Source organism: Balaenoptera physalus, assembly GCF_965194825.1.
Source record: "Balaenoptera physalus genome assembly, chromosome: 4".
Classification (NCBI taxonomy): Eukaryota; Metazoa; Chordata; class Mammalia; order Artiodactyla; family Balaenopteridae; genus Balaenoptera; species Balaenoptera physalus.
This window is the reverse complement of record NC_138891.1, coordinates 75,057,531-75,072,837: the sequence shown is the minus strand read 5'-3', so window position 1 is coordinate 75,072,837 and position 15,307 is coordinate 75,057,531. Positions and strand designations below refer to the sequence as shown.

Genomic DNA, 15,307 nt, shown 5'->3' with positions numbered 1-15,307 from the left:
GTACACAAGTCAATCAGCAAGAGGGGATATTTAGGAAAATATCAGAATAACTATTTTTGATTACTTAGCACTAATTACTTACTACAACATATTGAAATTCATGTGTATATGATTTCTTTGCTTGGTCCTTGTAAATAATTAAGGGAAACTGCTCAAAATATAATGACTGACTCTAGTAACACAAAATCATGTTAGTAATTATCAACTTAGCTCAGAACTACCCTATAAGATTTTAGATACCTGCATTTCTAAAAGATTTTAAGAAAATAATACCCAAATTTATTTAGCAACATAAAATATGATAAATTTATTACCTGAGGTACACCAATTTTTCTGCAAGCTTCTAGGAAATTCTCCACATTTCGTCTGCATTTTGCCATTGTTAATTTAGGCTGAAAAGGAAAGAAAACATGGTGTTATTAGCAAAGTTTAAAAAAATTTGCTAACTAAAAATACTCTTGACAACTGCTTCATAAACTGAATGTTCTAGACCAGAGGGTCAGCAAACTTTTTCTTAAAGAATCAGATAATAAAGATGTTAGGCCATATGATCTGTTGCAACTACTCAAATCTGCTAAGAGCTTGAAAGCAACCACAGACAATATATAAACAAATAAGAGTGACTGTGTTCTAATAAAACTTTATTTGCAAAAATATGTACTGGCCTCTGGCCCATAGTTTGCCACCCCCTACTTTAGACATTGGGCTTTGATTTTTGTAAGGCAAGTGCTAAATAGAGAAATTTTAGGAGGACGGTTTCATTTTTTTCCACTTTAAAGCAATATACACCAAAGAAAATTTGGAGGAATAACAAGAAAATTAATTACCCACAGCTCAGTCATTCAAATATAATTATAGTTATTAACACTTTGGTTCATTTCCTTTCAGTCTTTTTAAAGAAAACAGTAATAAAAAAATATCAATAGCCTTTGCTCATAAATATGTTACAGATGCATAATGTCTCTACTCAATGGTTATATTTAAAATTTTTTAAACATTTGAATTTTAAAAGATTGGATTAAAGAACCATTTTCCAAAGGGTGGAAATTTCCCTAGCCACTAACTAGTAAGCTTGCTTTTCTGAAAAGATCTCTGATGACTAGAACATAGTTGTATCACATGACCTAAAGTTGTGATAAAATTTTTTGCCAAGTGGGTTATCATGTAAGAAAGAAATCTGAATCTCATTTTCCAAAGTGATTAACAAACTCAATTGTTCAAATTCATCTGCTGGTTTAAGTATCAGGCATGGAAGCCAAACATTTGCAGGGAATCTGACCTATAGGTTTTACAAAGCAGATGAAAGCCTGTACCATCTCTAGAAAAAAAACGGTTTCACTTGGGAATATCTGGGTTTTCTTCAAAGATGGAATATCATACTGTTGCCAAGAAGAGAGGAAACAAGATAACTACATAGTAATGGTTGAAGGTACTATAATCTTGGCCGGAGAAACGTAGCAGGCACTAGGATTGGCTTTATCATAAAAGTTTTATAAAAGGCAACAACTGACATGGAAGGAGAGTAATAATAATTTTAAAATTTCAAATTGAAAAGCTTTCAAAATTAAGTCTAGAAAGAAGATAACAGGTTTCCATGGAGAGCACCCCTTCTTGCCTATGCCAAGTTCTTCTATAACTGAGGTAAAAAAGTAAAAAAAAAAAGTGAAACATAAATAGAATCAGAATCTGCTTAACAGAAGGAGAAAAACAATCATGGGGGTTCACACTGGCTAATTCACTTGGAGCTGGGCTCCTTCTCTTAGACTTTTTACATGTAAAAGAGCGGGTGTTCACGGTATGAGTGATGCTATGGTTTTAACTCCTTGCTAGTTAAGAGGGAGGTAAGGTGAATTGAGGCCTAATAGAAAAGTCACTGTGGTGAAAGCTATTGGGGCATGGGCTTAACTTTAAGAGAAACTGGGCAAAGAAAACATAGGACAACTGCTTTTCACTTAGAAGAATTTTTCATTAGCTAGAAACTCCCTCTCCATATACCAGTAGAAAGGGAAGCAGAATCAATGTAACTAGCTTCCCTTATTCTGAAGGGACCTTAGCTAAGCAGACCAGGATCTTGATCTGAGTTTGGGAGAGAAGGCTAGGGGCGTCGTGTGCACAGGTGGATCATGAATGTGGGACTCTAGCAAAAGAAGGGGACCTGGGCATTTCGTTCTATAAAAGAAGGACCCTTACATTTCTGAAACATCTCCCTCAGATGTTGGAAGGACAGAGTGAAATAGGTCTTACTGCACAGGCAGAAAAACAAGTTTCCTTCTGTGCAAAAGAAAGGATAAAACGATAGAGTTCGTGTTGCTAAGTACGAAACTGGTCCAAGAGTCACCACCACCTCAGACAAAAAGAAAAGAAAGCTCAGAATAGTGATCCTGGGGTCCAACTCAGCATTATCTCTATGAGGAGTATTAGCACCCTAAGATGTGTGTGGGTGGGGGGTTGTGGAGTAGAATAAAAAGATTCCTTTGAGATTTCCCCTACAAAGAGCAGATTTCTGACTGAAGAAGGGGAAATGGAGTGGGGAACCATCATCTGTCTCCAGTCATTCCTTCTCTTAGCATCTGTCTAAATCCCAGGGATGTAGGTCAGTGTTTCATAATCGGGATACAACTCCTTCTTACAGTCTGATGAAAGCTGTGAATCTACTCTTGGGAAGAATACACATGCATACAATTTTAGGGAGTTCAACGAGTGCTGGAAGCCTTAGGAGTGCATGAATCCCAGGTTACACATCCCCGCTCTGTATGTGTCCAATGGAATGGCTAGTTAAAAGGACCCAGGGGAGGGCTTCCCTGGTGGCGCAGTGGTTGAGAGTCTGCCTGCCGGTGCAGTGGACGCGGGTTCGAGCCCTGGTCTGGGAGGATCCCACATGCCGCGGAGCAACTGGGCCCGTGAGCCACAACTACTGAGCCTGCGCGTCTGGAGCCTGTGCTCCGCAACAAGAGAGGCTGCGATGATGAGAGGCCCGCGCACCGCGATGAAGAGTGGCCCCCGCTTGCCGCAACTGGAGAGAGCCCTCATGCAGAAACGAAGACCCAACACAGCAATAAATAAATAAATAAAAACAAACAAATAAATAAAACCTTTAAAAAAAAAAAAAAAAAAAAAGGACCCAGGGGTGTAGGCTCCCTATCACTCTGGAGTGTATCATGATTTTGCCTTAAGTCAAATATCAGAGGAAACTGCTATCCCCAAAAGCTTTTCCAGAACTTCGTATGACATAAAACATGGTTTTGGATAGCCATGTAGAGCCTGTTTCATTTCTGTAATGTACAGCCTGATCTGAATAAGAAATCTTATGTGGGTTTTGGGGAAGAAAGTAAATAATTTCAGCAAGAGGAAAGGAACTACACTGAAAGGAACAAGAAATAAATGATTTTGCTATTTGAAATTTGAAATGATTCAGCATTTTTTCAGGTCATCTTCCTTGGTGATATGGTTCATTCAATGAGTTGTCACATCACGATATTTGTTATGATTTTTTTATATGATTCAATAGTGCACTTCTAACAATGTGAACTGTACTACTTAAAACCTATGCCTATTGAACAACCAAACAGCAGTTTATCATATATCACAGATTCTCCCAAAATAACAAAGAAAGATGAATTATAACCTAATGGTTACAAGCACAAGTGCCCTTCTGAGTTTCTTTCGAAATACCTGGACTTATGACCTCCCCTTACAATGAGGGATCATTTCTTGAACTGCGGGGGAAAAAAAGCCTGGTTCATATAGTACATCATGAAAGTGTTTCTTAAGTTACACTCAGAGATCTAATTAGCAGGTTTTCAAAGAATTACAATAAATCACTATGTGTTAATGTAGCCACAAAGAAACTGCTACGGTTTTTCCTTTGTATTTGGCTTTAATTTTATATTCTTATCAGGAAAAATCTCTAAGAAAGTAAGTTACAAAGCTCTCTGTATGGTCAGAATAAGGGGAGAAATAGTCTAATATGAGAGAGAGCAATTCAGTATGAAGGAAAAATAGATATAAATATTTATACTGAAATCTAGTACTGTAACAGTATCCCCATTAAAGTAATATTGACTTATTCATAATAATCATGACTTAATTGACTTAAATCATAATTTAAAAGTGAGGGATTTTTTTGCTTTTAATTAAAATACTGGACGGTTTTCATCTGGTTGACTCAAAGTCCATTTTTCCACCCCCAAATGTTATAATTTGGGAATTTTTACATACTGAGGTGTTTCTCAACTTTATAGGTCATTTATTAACCCAAAAGATCCCCTCTTAAACAATTTTATTTAGTAGGCCTACTTGCTTTTAAGTGTCAAGGATACTATTTCAGGAAAGACCTCATTTATTTTACTTTTTAAGAGGAATACATGTTCTTGAGAGAATGGACCACTTGTAACTCATCTCTGTACCTTTCATCCTATTCAGAACGCCTACCACTGACTAGCTGCTCAATAAATATGACTAAATGTTGTTGTTGATTTCATTAGCAAGTTTTAAATGCTCTAATTTCATGTTATATCATGTTTCTTTGACAAGAAGGTCCATGTGTTTTATGTCTCTAAGTGGTTTAACATTGATAAAATAGTTTTATTTTTCCTGTATGTAAATACTTTACATTCTTAAATGAAAGGCACTATGTTTGGTTGATGAAGATAAAGAACCTCAGTCACCCTTCCTCTCATATTCCACTTTCTACATGAGCTCCTTGCTACTTCCTAATTATTTCCCCTGAAAATGAAGAATGATAGATTTGTCTTTTTTTATTACTAAAAAAATTTATTTTTCTTAATTCAGTTGACAGAAACTGGGAAGAAGGCAAAGTATGAATAAGCCCTTCCCCTTCTGGTGTTGCCAAATAGCATGTCAATTCCTGGTCTCTTAATCACCACCTTTAGGAGCAAAACCAAGTCTTTCAAGTCTTTGGGGGCATAGTTGATTTGGTAGTGCTACTGTTCCTCTCTGCCTTTTCTACACAAAGCTGAATGCCTGTTTTCTGAGGTCACTAAATAAAAAGTGGCTACCTATTTTCTTTAGAAGCAAATGCATGACTCTGTTTTTGGATTTGCTAGAGGGGAAAGGGCCATGTCAGCCTCTTGGGACCTTGGTAACAAAGCAGCTTTTATAATTAGAATCAAAGGTCCTTGGGAGGCTTAAACGATTTGCATCCGGGGAGGCAGCAAGATGAATGTCCAGAGTGCCAATCTATAGGCCTAGATACAACTGCAATTTGAGTAAAGGATTTGCATCAGGAAGTATGTAAATAACATACTTATGTTATTTAAATAACATAAATAACAACAAATGACCAGAAAATGAGATGAGAGCAAAACCTTTGAAAAGGTTAGACACGGCTAAGCATGTTACAGATGCACAATATCCATTCAGACTCATCAAAAGAGCTGTCACAACATCAAATAATAATCAAATGCAATGTGGAAACCTTGATTACATCCTGTTGTGTGTGCATACTAGTGAGGGGAGAGGAGCAGAGCAGCCATGAAAGATATTCTTGGAACAACTGGGGAAATCTGAATATAACTTGTGGATGCTTTTGGTGCCTCACCCAATGTCTCTTTACTTAGCCTGTGCATCCATCCTCATTTCCTACCCCCACTCCCTGCTGGCTGCTAAGGGCTCAGAGCTGTCCCTTCTCAGTTTCAGCCTGATCCCATAGGGAGCACTGTGAATCAATCACATCACACTCCCACCTTGAGGAATAGGGCTCAGCCACCACACTGTTCATCCCTGGCTTCAGGCTATGGGTAAGAGCAAGGTGGCCTAGGACAATTCTCAGAAATATTTAGGGGGTAAGGTGTTATAATATCTGCAACTTTTAAATGGTGCAATTAAAACACACACACAGAGGATTAACCAAGATGGCGGAGTAGAAGGACGTGCTCTCACTCCCTCTTGCGAGAGCACCAGAATCAAAACTGGCTGCTGGACAATCATTGACAGGAAGACCCTGGACTTCACCAAGGAGGATACCCCACGTCCAAGGACAGAGGAGAAGCCACAGTGAGACGGTAGGAGGGGCGCAATCAGAGTAAAATCAAATCCCATAACTGCTGGGTGGGTGACTCACAGACTGGCGAACACTTATACCACAGAAGTCCACCCACTGGAGTGAAGGTTCTGAGCCCCACGTCAGGCTTCCCAACCTGGGGGTCCGGCTACGGGAAGAGGAATTCCTAGAGAATCAGACTTTGAAGCCTAGTGGGAATTGATTGCAGGACTTTGACAGGACTGGGGGAAACAGAGACCCCACTCTTGGAGGGCACACACAAAGTAATGTGTGCATCGGGACCCAGGGGAAGGAGCAGTGACCCTGGGGGAGACTGAACCAGACCTACCTGCTGGTGTTGGGGGGTCTCCTGCAGAGGCAAGTGGTGGCTCTGTTTCACCGTGGGGATAAGGACACTGGCAGCCGAGGTTCTGGGAAGTTCTCCTTGCCATGAGCCCTCCCAGAGTCTGCCATTAACCCCACCAAAGAGCACGGGTAGGCTCCAGTGTTGGGTTGCCTCAGGCAAAACAACCAACAGGGAGGGAACCCAGCCCCACCCATCAACAGTCAAGTGGATTAAGGTTTTACTGAGCTCTGAGCCACAGCAACAGGGAGGGAACCCAGCCCCACCCATCAACACTCAAGTGGATTAAGGTTTTACTGAGCTCTGACCGCCACAGCAACAGTCAGCTCTACCCACCACCAGAGCCTCCCATCAAGCCTCTTAGATAGCCTCAACCACCAGAGGGCAGACAACAGAAGCAAGAAAAACTACAATCCTGCAGCCTGTGGACCAAAAACCACAGTTACAGAAAGACAGACAAGATGAAAAGGCAGAGGGCTATGTACCAGATGAAGGAACAAGAAAAAACCCCAGAAAAACAACTAAATGAAGTGGAGATAGGCAACCTTCCAGAAAAAGAATTCAGAATAATGATAGTGAAGATGATCCAGGACCTCGGAACAAGAATGGAGGCAAAGATTGAGAAGATGCAAGAAATGATTAACAAAGACCTAGAAGAATTAAAGAACAAACAAACAGAGATGACCAATACAATAACTGAAATAAAAACTACACTAGAAGGAATCAATAGCAGAATAACTGAGGCAGAAGAACGGATAAGTGACCTGGAAGACAGAATGGTGGAATTCACTGCTGCAGAACAGACTAAAGAAAAAAGAATGAAAAGAAATGAAGACAGCCTAAGAGACCTCTGGGACAACATTAAACGCAACAACATTCGCATTATAGGGGTCCCAGAAGGAGAAGAGAGAGAGAAAGGACCAGAGAAAATATTTGAAGAGATTATAGTCGAAAACTTCCCTAACATGGGAAAGGAAATAGCCACCCAAGTCCAGGAAGCGCAGAGAGTCCCATACAGAATAAACCCAAGGAGAAACACGCCGAGACACATAGTAATCAAAGTGGCAAAAATTAAAGACAAAGAAAAATTATTGAAAGCAGCAAGGGAAAAACGACAAATAACATACAAGGGAACTCCCATAAGGTTAACAGCTGATTTCTCAGCAGAAACTCTGCAAGCCAGAAGGGAGTGGCATGATATACTTAATGTGATGAAAGGGAAGAACCTACAACCAAGATTACTCTACCCGGCAAGGATCACATTTAGATTTGATGGAGAAATCAAAAGCTTTACAGACAAGCAAAAGCTAAGAGAATTCAGCACCACCAAACCAGCTCTACAACAAATGCTAAAGGAACTTCTCTAAGTGGGAAACACAAGAGAAGAAAAGGACCTACAAAAACAAACCCAAAACAATTAAGAAAATGGTCATAGGAACATACATATCGATAATTACCTTAAACGTGAATGGATTAAATGCCCCAACCAAAAGACATAGACTGGCTGAATGGATACAAAAACAAGACCCATATATATGCTGTCTACAAGAGACCCACTTTAGACCTAGGGACACATACAGACTGAAAGTGAGGGGATGGAAAAAGATATTCCATGCAAATGGAAATCAAAAGAAAGCTGGAGTAGCAATACTCATATCAGATAAAATAGACTTTAAAATAAAGAATGTTACAAGAGACAAGGAAGGACACTACATAATGATCCAGGGATCAATCCAAGAAGAAGATATAACAATTATAAATATATATGCACCCAACATAGGAGCACCTCAATACATAAGGCAACTGCTAACAGCTATAAAAGAGGAAATCAACAGTAACACAATAATAGTGGGGGACTTTAACACTTCACTTACACCAATGGACAGATCATCCAAAATGAAAATAAATAAGGAAACAGAAGCTTTAAATGACACAATAGACCAGATAGATTTAATTGATATATATAGGACATTCCATCCAAAAACAGCAGATTACACGTTCTTCTCAAGTGCGCACGGAACATTCTCCAGGATAGATCACATCTTGGGTCACAAATCAAGCCTCAGTAAATTTAAGAAAATTGAAATCATACCAAGCATCTTTTCTGACCACAACGCTATGAGATTAGAAATCAATTACAGGGAAAAAAACGTAAAAAAGACAAACACATGGAGGCTAAACAATACGTTACTAAATAACCAAGAGATCACTGAAGAAATCAAAGAGGAAATAAAAAAATACCTAGAGACAAATGACAATGAAAACACGACGACCCAAAACCTATGGGATGCAGCAAAAGCGGTTCTAAGAGGGAAGTTTATAGCTATACAAGCCTACCTAAAGAAACAAGAAAAATCTCAAGTAAACAATCTAACCTTACACCTAAAGAAACTAGAGAAAGAAGAACAAACAAAACCCAAAGTTAGCAGAAGGAAAGAAATCATAAAGATCAGAGCAGAAATAAATGAAATAGAAACAAAGAAAACAATAGCAAAGATCAATAAAACTAAAAGTTGGTTCTTTGAGAAGATAAACAAAATTGATAAGCCATTAGCCAGACTCATCAAGAAGAAGAGGGAGAGGACTCAAATCAATAAAATCAGAAATGAAAAAGGAGAAGTTACAACAGACACCGCAGAAATACAAAACATCCTAAGAGACTACTATAAGCAACTTTATGCCAATAAAATGGACAACCTGGAAGAAATGGACAAATTCTTAGAAAGGTATTACCTTCCAAGACTGAGTCAGGAAGAAACAGAAAATATGAACAGACCAATCACAAGTAATGAAATTGAAACTGTGATTAAAAATCTTCCAACAAACAAAAGTCCAGGACCAGATGGCTTCACAGGTGAATTCTATCAAACATTTAGAGAAGAGCTAACACCCATCCTTCTCAAACTCTTCCAAAAAATTGCAGAGGAAGGAACACTCCCAAACTCATTCTATGAGGCCACCATCACCCTGATACCAAAACCAGACAAAGACACTACAAAAAAAGAAAATTACAGACCAATATTACTGATGAATATAGATGCAAAAATCCTCAACAAAATACTAGCAAACAGAATCCAACAACACATTAAAAGGATCATACACCACGATCAAGTGGGATTTATCCCAGGGATGCAAGGATTCTTCAATATACGCAAATCAATCAATGTGATACACCATATTAACAAATTGAAGAATAAAAACCATATGATCATCTCAATAGATGCAGAAAAAGCTTTTGACAAAATTCAACACCCATTTATGATAAAAACTCTCCAGAAAGTGGGCATAGAGGGAACCTACCTCAACATAATAAAGGCCATATATGACAAACCCACAGCAAACATCATTCTCAATGGTGAAAAACTGAAAGCATTTCCTCTAAGATCAGGAACGAGACAAGGATGTCCACTCTCACCACTATTATTCAACATAGTTCTGGAAGTCCTAGCCACGGCAATCAGAGAAGAAAAAGAAATAAAAGGAATACAAATTGGAAAAGAGGAAGTAAAACTGTCACTGTTTGCAGATGACATGATACTATACATAGAGAATCCTAAAACTGCCACCAGAAAACTGCTAGAGCTAATTAATGAATATGGTAAAGTTGCAGGATACAAAATTAATGCACAGAAATCTCTTGCATTCCTATACACTAATGATGAAAAATCTGAAAGAGAAATTATGGAAACACTCCCATTTACCACTGCAACAAAAAGAATAAAATACCTAGGAATAAACCTACCTGGGGAGACAAAAGACCTGTATGCAGAAAACTATAAGACACTGATGAAAGAAATTAAAGATGATACCAACAGATGGAGAGATATACCATGTTCTTGGATTGGAAGAATCAACATTGTGAAAATGACTATACTACCCAAAGCAATCTACAGATTCAATGCAATCCCTATCAAATTACCAATGGCATTTTTTACAGAGCTAGAACAAATCATCTTAAAATTTGTATGGAGACACAAAAGACCCCGAATAGCCAAAGCAGTCTTGAGGCAAAAAAATGGAGCTGGAGGAATCAGACTCCCTGACTTCAGACTATACTACAAAGCTACAGTAATCAAGACAATATGGTACTGGCACAAAAACAGAAACATAGATCAATGGAACAAGATAGAAAGCCCAGAGATTAACCCACGCACCTATGGTCAACTAATCTATGACAAAGGAGGCAAAGATATACAATGGAGAAAAGACAGTCTCTTCAATAAGTGGTGCTGGGAAAACTGGACAGCTACATGTAAAAGAATGAAATTAGAATACTCCCTAACACCATACACAAAAATAAACTCAAAATGGATTAGAGACCTAAATATAAGACTGGACACTATAAAACTCTTAGAGGAAAACATAGGAAGAACACTCTTTGACATAAATCACAGCAAGATCTTTTTTGATCCACCTCCTAGAGTAATGGAAATAAAAACAAAAATAAACAAGTGGGACCTAATGAAACTTCAAAGCTTTTGCACAGCAAAGGAAACCATAAACAAGACGAAAAGACAACCCTCAGAATGGGAGAAAATATTTGCAAATGAATCAACGGACAAAGGATTAATCTCCAAAATATATAAACAACTCATTCAGCTCAATATCAAAGAAACAAACACCCCAATCCAAAAATGGGCAGAAGACCTAAATAGACACTTCTCCAAAGAAGACATACAGACGGCCACGAGGCACATGAAAAGATGCTCAACATCACTAATTATTAGAGAAATGCAAATCAAAACTACAATGAGGTATCACCTCACTCCTGTTAGAATGGGCATCATCAGAAAATCTACAAACAACAAATGCTGGAGAGGGTGTGGAGAAAAGGGAACCCTCTTGCACTGTTGGTGGGAATGTAAATTGATACAGCCACTATGGAGAACAATATGGAGGTTCCTTAAAAAACTAAAAATAGAATTACCATATGACCCAGCAATCCCACTACTGGGCATATACCCAGAGAAAACCGTAATTCAAAAAGACACATGCACCCGAATGTTCATTGCAGCACTATTTACAATAGCCAGGTCATGGAAGCAACCTAAATGCCCATCAACAGACGAATGGATAAAGAAGATGTGGTACATATATACAATGGAATATTACTCAGCCATAAAAAGGAACGAAATTGAGTCATTTGTTGAGACGTGGATGGATCTAGAGACTGTCATACAGAGTGAAGTAAGTCAGAAAGAGAAAAACAAATATCGTATATTAATGCATGTATGTGGAACCTAGAAAAATGGTACAGATGAGCCAGTTTGCAGGGCAGAAGTTGAGACACAGATGTAGAGAATGGACATATGGACACCAAGGGGGGAAAACTGCGGTGAGGTGGGGATGGTGGTGTGCTGAATTGGGCGATTGGGATTGACATGTATACACTGATGTGTATAAAATTGATGCCTAATAAGAACCTGCAGTATAAAAAAGCAAACAAAACAACTAACACTAAACTTTCATTGGGTTATTTGTATGGAAATATGTTAATATAAATGTTTCAGATATTACATGAAATTTCTAAAAATCTTATATTTGTATTTGTATGGAAATATGTATGGAAATATGTTAATATAAATGTTTCAGACATTACATGAAATTTCTAAAAAAAAAAAAAACACACACACACACATGAACACGCATAAATATAGACAAAGCAAGATGGCAAGATGCAATGAATGTCAGCTCTAGGTGGAGGCTTTAAGGGTATTCTTTGTGTTATTCTTCCAGTTTTTCTGAAGGTTTGAAATCTTTCTTAATAAAAATTTGAAGGTGTGCGCCGCAACTACTGAGCCCACACGCCACAACTAGAAAGAAGCCTGCAATGAAGAGAACCCCTGCCACGATGAAAGAGCCGCCTGCTGCAACAAAGATCGTGTGTGCTGCAACAAAGACCTGATGCAGCCAAATAAATAAAAAAGAATGGAAAAAAAATATTAAAAAATTTTGAAGGAAGAAAAAGGAGAGTTGTGTCAATCTAAAACTTGCTCTTTCTCTTGTGGTTGCCATCCTGATACTGATGTCCATATCTAACCAGCAGTCTAAAAAAACCTGCCAGTCATCTTGAATGCATATTCTGCCTCATTTTCCACCTGAGGTTGGTCCCTCAATAATGTCACTTCTACCCCTGAAATATTCATCATTCTAAACTGTAATTATAATCACATTATTCCTCTCAAATTCTTTCTGTGTTTCCTGATTGTCTACACTAAGATAAACTTCTATTTCCCTGACATGGGACATGAGGCCCTTGTGACATGGGACATGAAGCCCTTGTCACATGGCCCTTAGCTTACCTCTCTAGCTACATCCTCTGCCATTTACACCAACACCTTGTGAATGATCTATTCTGAACAACTTAAGAAATCCTTGAATATGCCATGACCTTCCTTAGCTTTTTAGTCTAGGAATACTATGCCCAGAATGCTCTTCTCCCTCTCTGTACTGCTGGCAAATTCCTACTCATATATCAAGAATTAGTTCAAATTTTACCTCCTCTGGGAAGGCTTTCCTGAACTTTCCAGGCAGAGTTGAAGTGGCCCCTTTTTTGTATTCCCATAGCACACTTCTTACATACCTCTTTCATAACATCACACACAGCTGTTAAGTTATTGTTTACATGCCTACTTTTTCTCTAGTAGAAGTGAGACCCGGAAGGCAGGGGCTGGACTCTGTTCATATTTGTACCCTTAGCGTTCTCCACAGTGCCTGCCTCTGTACTTAACAAATGTCTGATGAAGAGCCAACTTTTTTTAAGCATTATAAACTTACTACAGCTGGTGAGGGAACGTGAATGCTTGGGACAGATCGAGGCCGCACATGATTGGCCAAATGGCAAAGAACAACACCATCGGTTAGAGCTGCTCCAAGATCACAAGGCAGAGATACTTTTAACCGGTACTCAATATGCTAAAAGAACAGGAAAATGTGAAATATATTAATTCAAGAGTGGCTGACACACAGGACATAATGGAGTCACAATGGAATATTTTTAATTAGAAATCAAGTTAAAAAGCAAATAACTTAAGTACCACAATCTCTATTTTATCTTTCTATCCCAAGTCAATAATTTAAGGAGATCATATATATATATATATATATATATATATATATATATATATATATATATATATATGTATGGCAGCCAGGCGACAGTGCTGCAAAGTTCCACAACAGAATTCACTTACAATTTTCTGACTAAAAAACAAAAAACAACTAGATCCAATTTTAAAATAAACACTACGTATGATGTAAGTGTGGTATGTATCGATATATGTATATGTGTACATACATATGAATTATTATTACTCTAACAAGATTTCTTTAAATCATGAGGCAGAAAAAAATTTTAAATGAGTAGGGTCAGGGGTTGAGCTTTATGGAATAACCCATCTCATTTTCCTAGTAAACAAGTGAAAAAATTCATCACACAATGGGCACCACAGCACACAATGGGCACTTGTTGATTCTATTAAAAATTATAAGTCAAATGAATGAACAAGTGATGCCAGGATTATGGGCTACAGCAGTATCACTGAAAAATGTAATTCAAAGGCAATGTACATACTTTCCGTAGTTGGTCTATTAATTCCAGCTCTTCTTCTCTCTGTCTTGAATTCTGTCTTGTTACCGGATCTTTAAAATCAGTGGTAGGTGCAGAAGATGAAAGGAGGGGTGACGCATGACCTAAAAAATATTGGTATGTAAGATAGAAAGGCGACTGCCAGTGCTGCAAAAATACTCAGATCCACCTGATCACAGTTTCCTTCAAAGTACAGCACTTTCTACTTCTGGACTGACCTTTTAAAAAAAGTTTTTATTATGGAAATTTAAAAATATGCACAATAATAGGGAGAATAGTATGAAAAACTACCACATGTCCATTACCCATTTGGCTCAACTACTTTGTGTTTGATTACATCCATTTAAAAACGTTTCTATTGAAAAATATCACATGCAAAAAATTAGACAAATCATAAGCAAACAGCTCAATAAATTATCATCACAAAGCAGACACAAGCAAGTCAATAAATGTAACATTACCAACACCGAGGAGACCCTCTCATGTTCCCTACCCATCAGTACCCAACAGTTATTTCTAGTACCACAGGTTCTAATTCTAACGATGGACCTCCTGGCTTCTAACACCACAGATTAGTTTTGTCCATTTTTGAACTTTCTACCTATAAAACCATATTATATGTGTGTATGTTTTTATGTTTGGCTTCTTTTGATCAACATTATAAGATTTATCCACGTTGTTGTGTATATTAATGTGTTCATTTTCATTGCTTATTTAGTATCCCATTGTACAAATATACACAATTATTTACCCATTCTATTGTTGATGGACATTCAGTTTGGGGCTATTATGAATAATGTTGCTATGAATAATTTGGACATATCTTTTGGTACAGATGTGTACATATTTCAGAAAGCAAAACTGCTAGTCATAGGATATACAAGGGTTCACCATTAGCAGATAATGTAAACAGTTTTCCATGCTAATTAACAATCCCACCAGCAGTGCATCTCTGGTTTGAGTTTAAATCTCACTGTGAGTGTATCTATCAGTTATGTTAAAAATAGTTATTTTGGGAGTGAAATGTCTGTTTCCACTTCTAGGTAACCTTTGGGGGTCAGGCAGAAATTTGCCACATTAACTAAAAACCATGAGACTAAATAGTTCTTTTTTTTTAAAATTACTGATTCATTTCTTTAACAACACAGAAAACAGATTTTACCAACAGAAAAATCTGAAAAAGAGCACACTACAGAGAGAAGGGACATTCCCCGAAGCCCTGAAAGAGTAATTTTTTTGTTCAAACACTATAACCTGCTTTTAGGTGGTACTGAGAAACTTTCTGACCAAAATGAATTCAAACGAGATTAAGATTCTCTTCCTTTAATATCGGTGAGATCACAGACAAACGCAG

General features: G+C 37.8%; 2 protein-coding genes across 18 annotated transcripts in view; one reads left to right on the top strand and one right to left on the bottom strand.

Moving 5' to 3' along the window:
- Positions 1 to 13,135, top strand: part of DRC9 (dynein regulatory complex subunit 9) — a 67,803-nt gene extending 54,668 nt beyond the window's left edge. The window contains exon 12 of the mRNA XM_082458674.1: positions 12,144 to 13,135. Within this exon, the coding sequence (XP_082314800.1) occupies positions 12,144 to 12,163 (20 nt within the window). The 3' untranslated portion in view covers positions 12,164 to 13,135. The remainder of the gene's footprint in view (positions 1 to 12,143) is intronic.
- The window catches only part of LRCH3 (leucine rich repeats and calponin homology domain containing 3), a 119,899-nt gene that overhangs the window by 9,185 nt on the left and 95,407 nt on the right, over positions 1 to 15,307 (bottom strand). For 15 of the 17 annotated variants that reach the window (XM_082458555.1, XM_082458568.1, XM_082458557.1 and 12 more), the window contains 3 exons: positions 13,939 to 14,057; positions 13,143 to 13,280; positions 315 to 392 (listed from right to left, as the gene is read on the bottom strand). In XM_082458555.1, the coding sequence (XP_082314681.1) occupies positions 315 to 392; positions 13,143 to 13,280; positions 13,939 to 14,057 (335 nt within the window). The remainder of the gene's footprint in view (positions 1 to 314; positions 393 to 13,142; positions 13,281 to 13,938; positions 14,058 to 15,307) is intronic. The other 2 variants (XM_082458570.1, XM_082458560.1) reach the window with 1 other exon arrangement.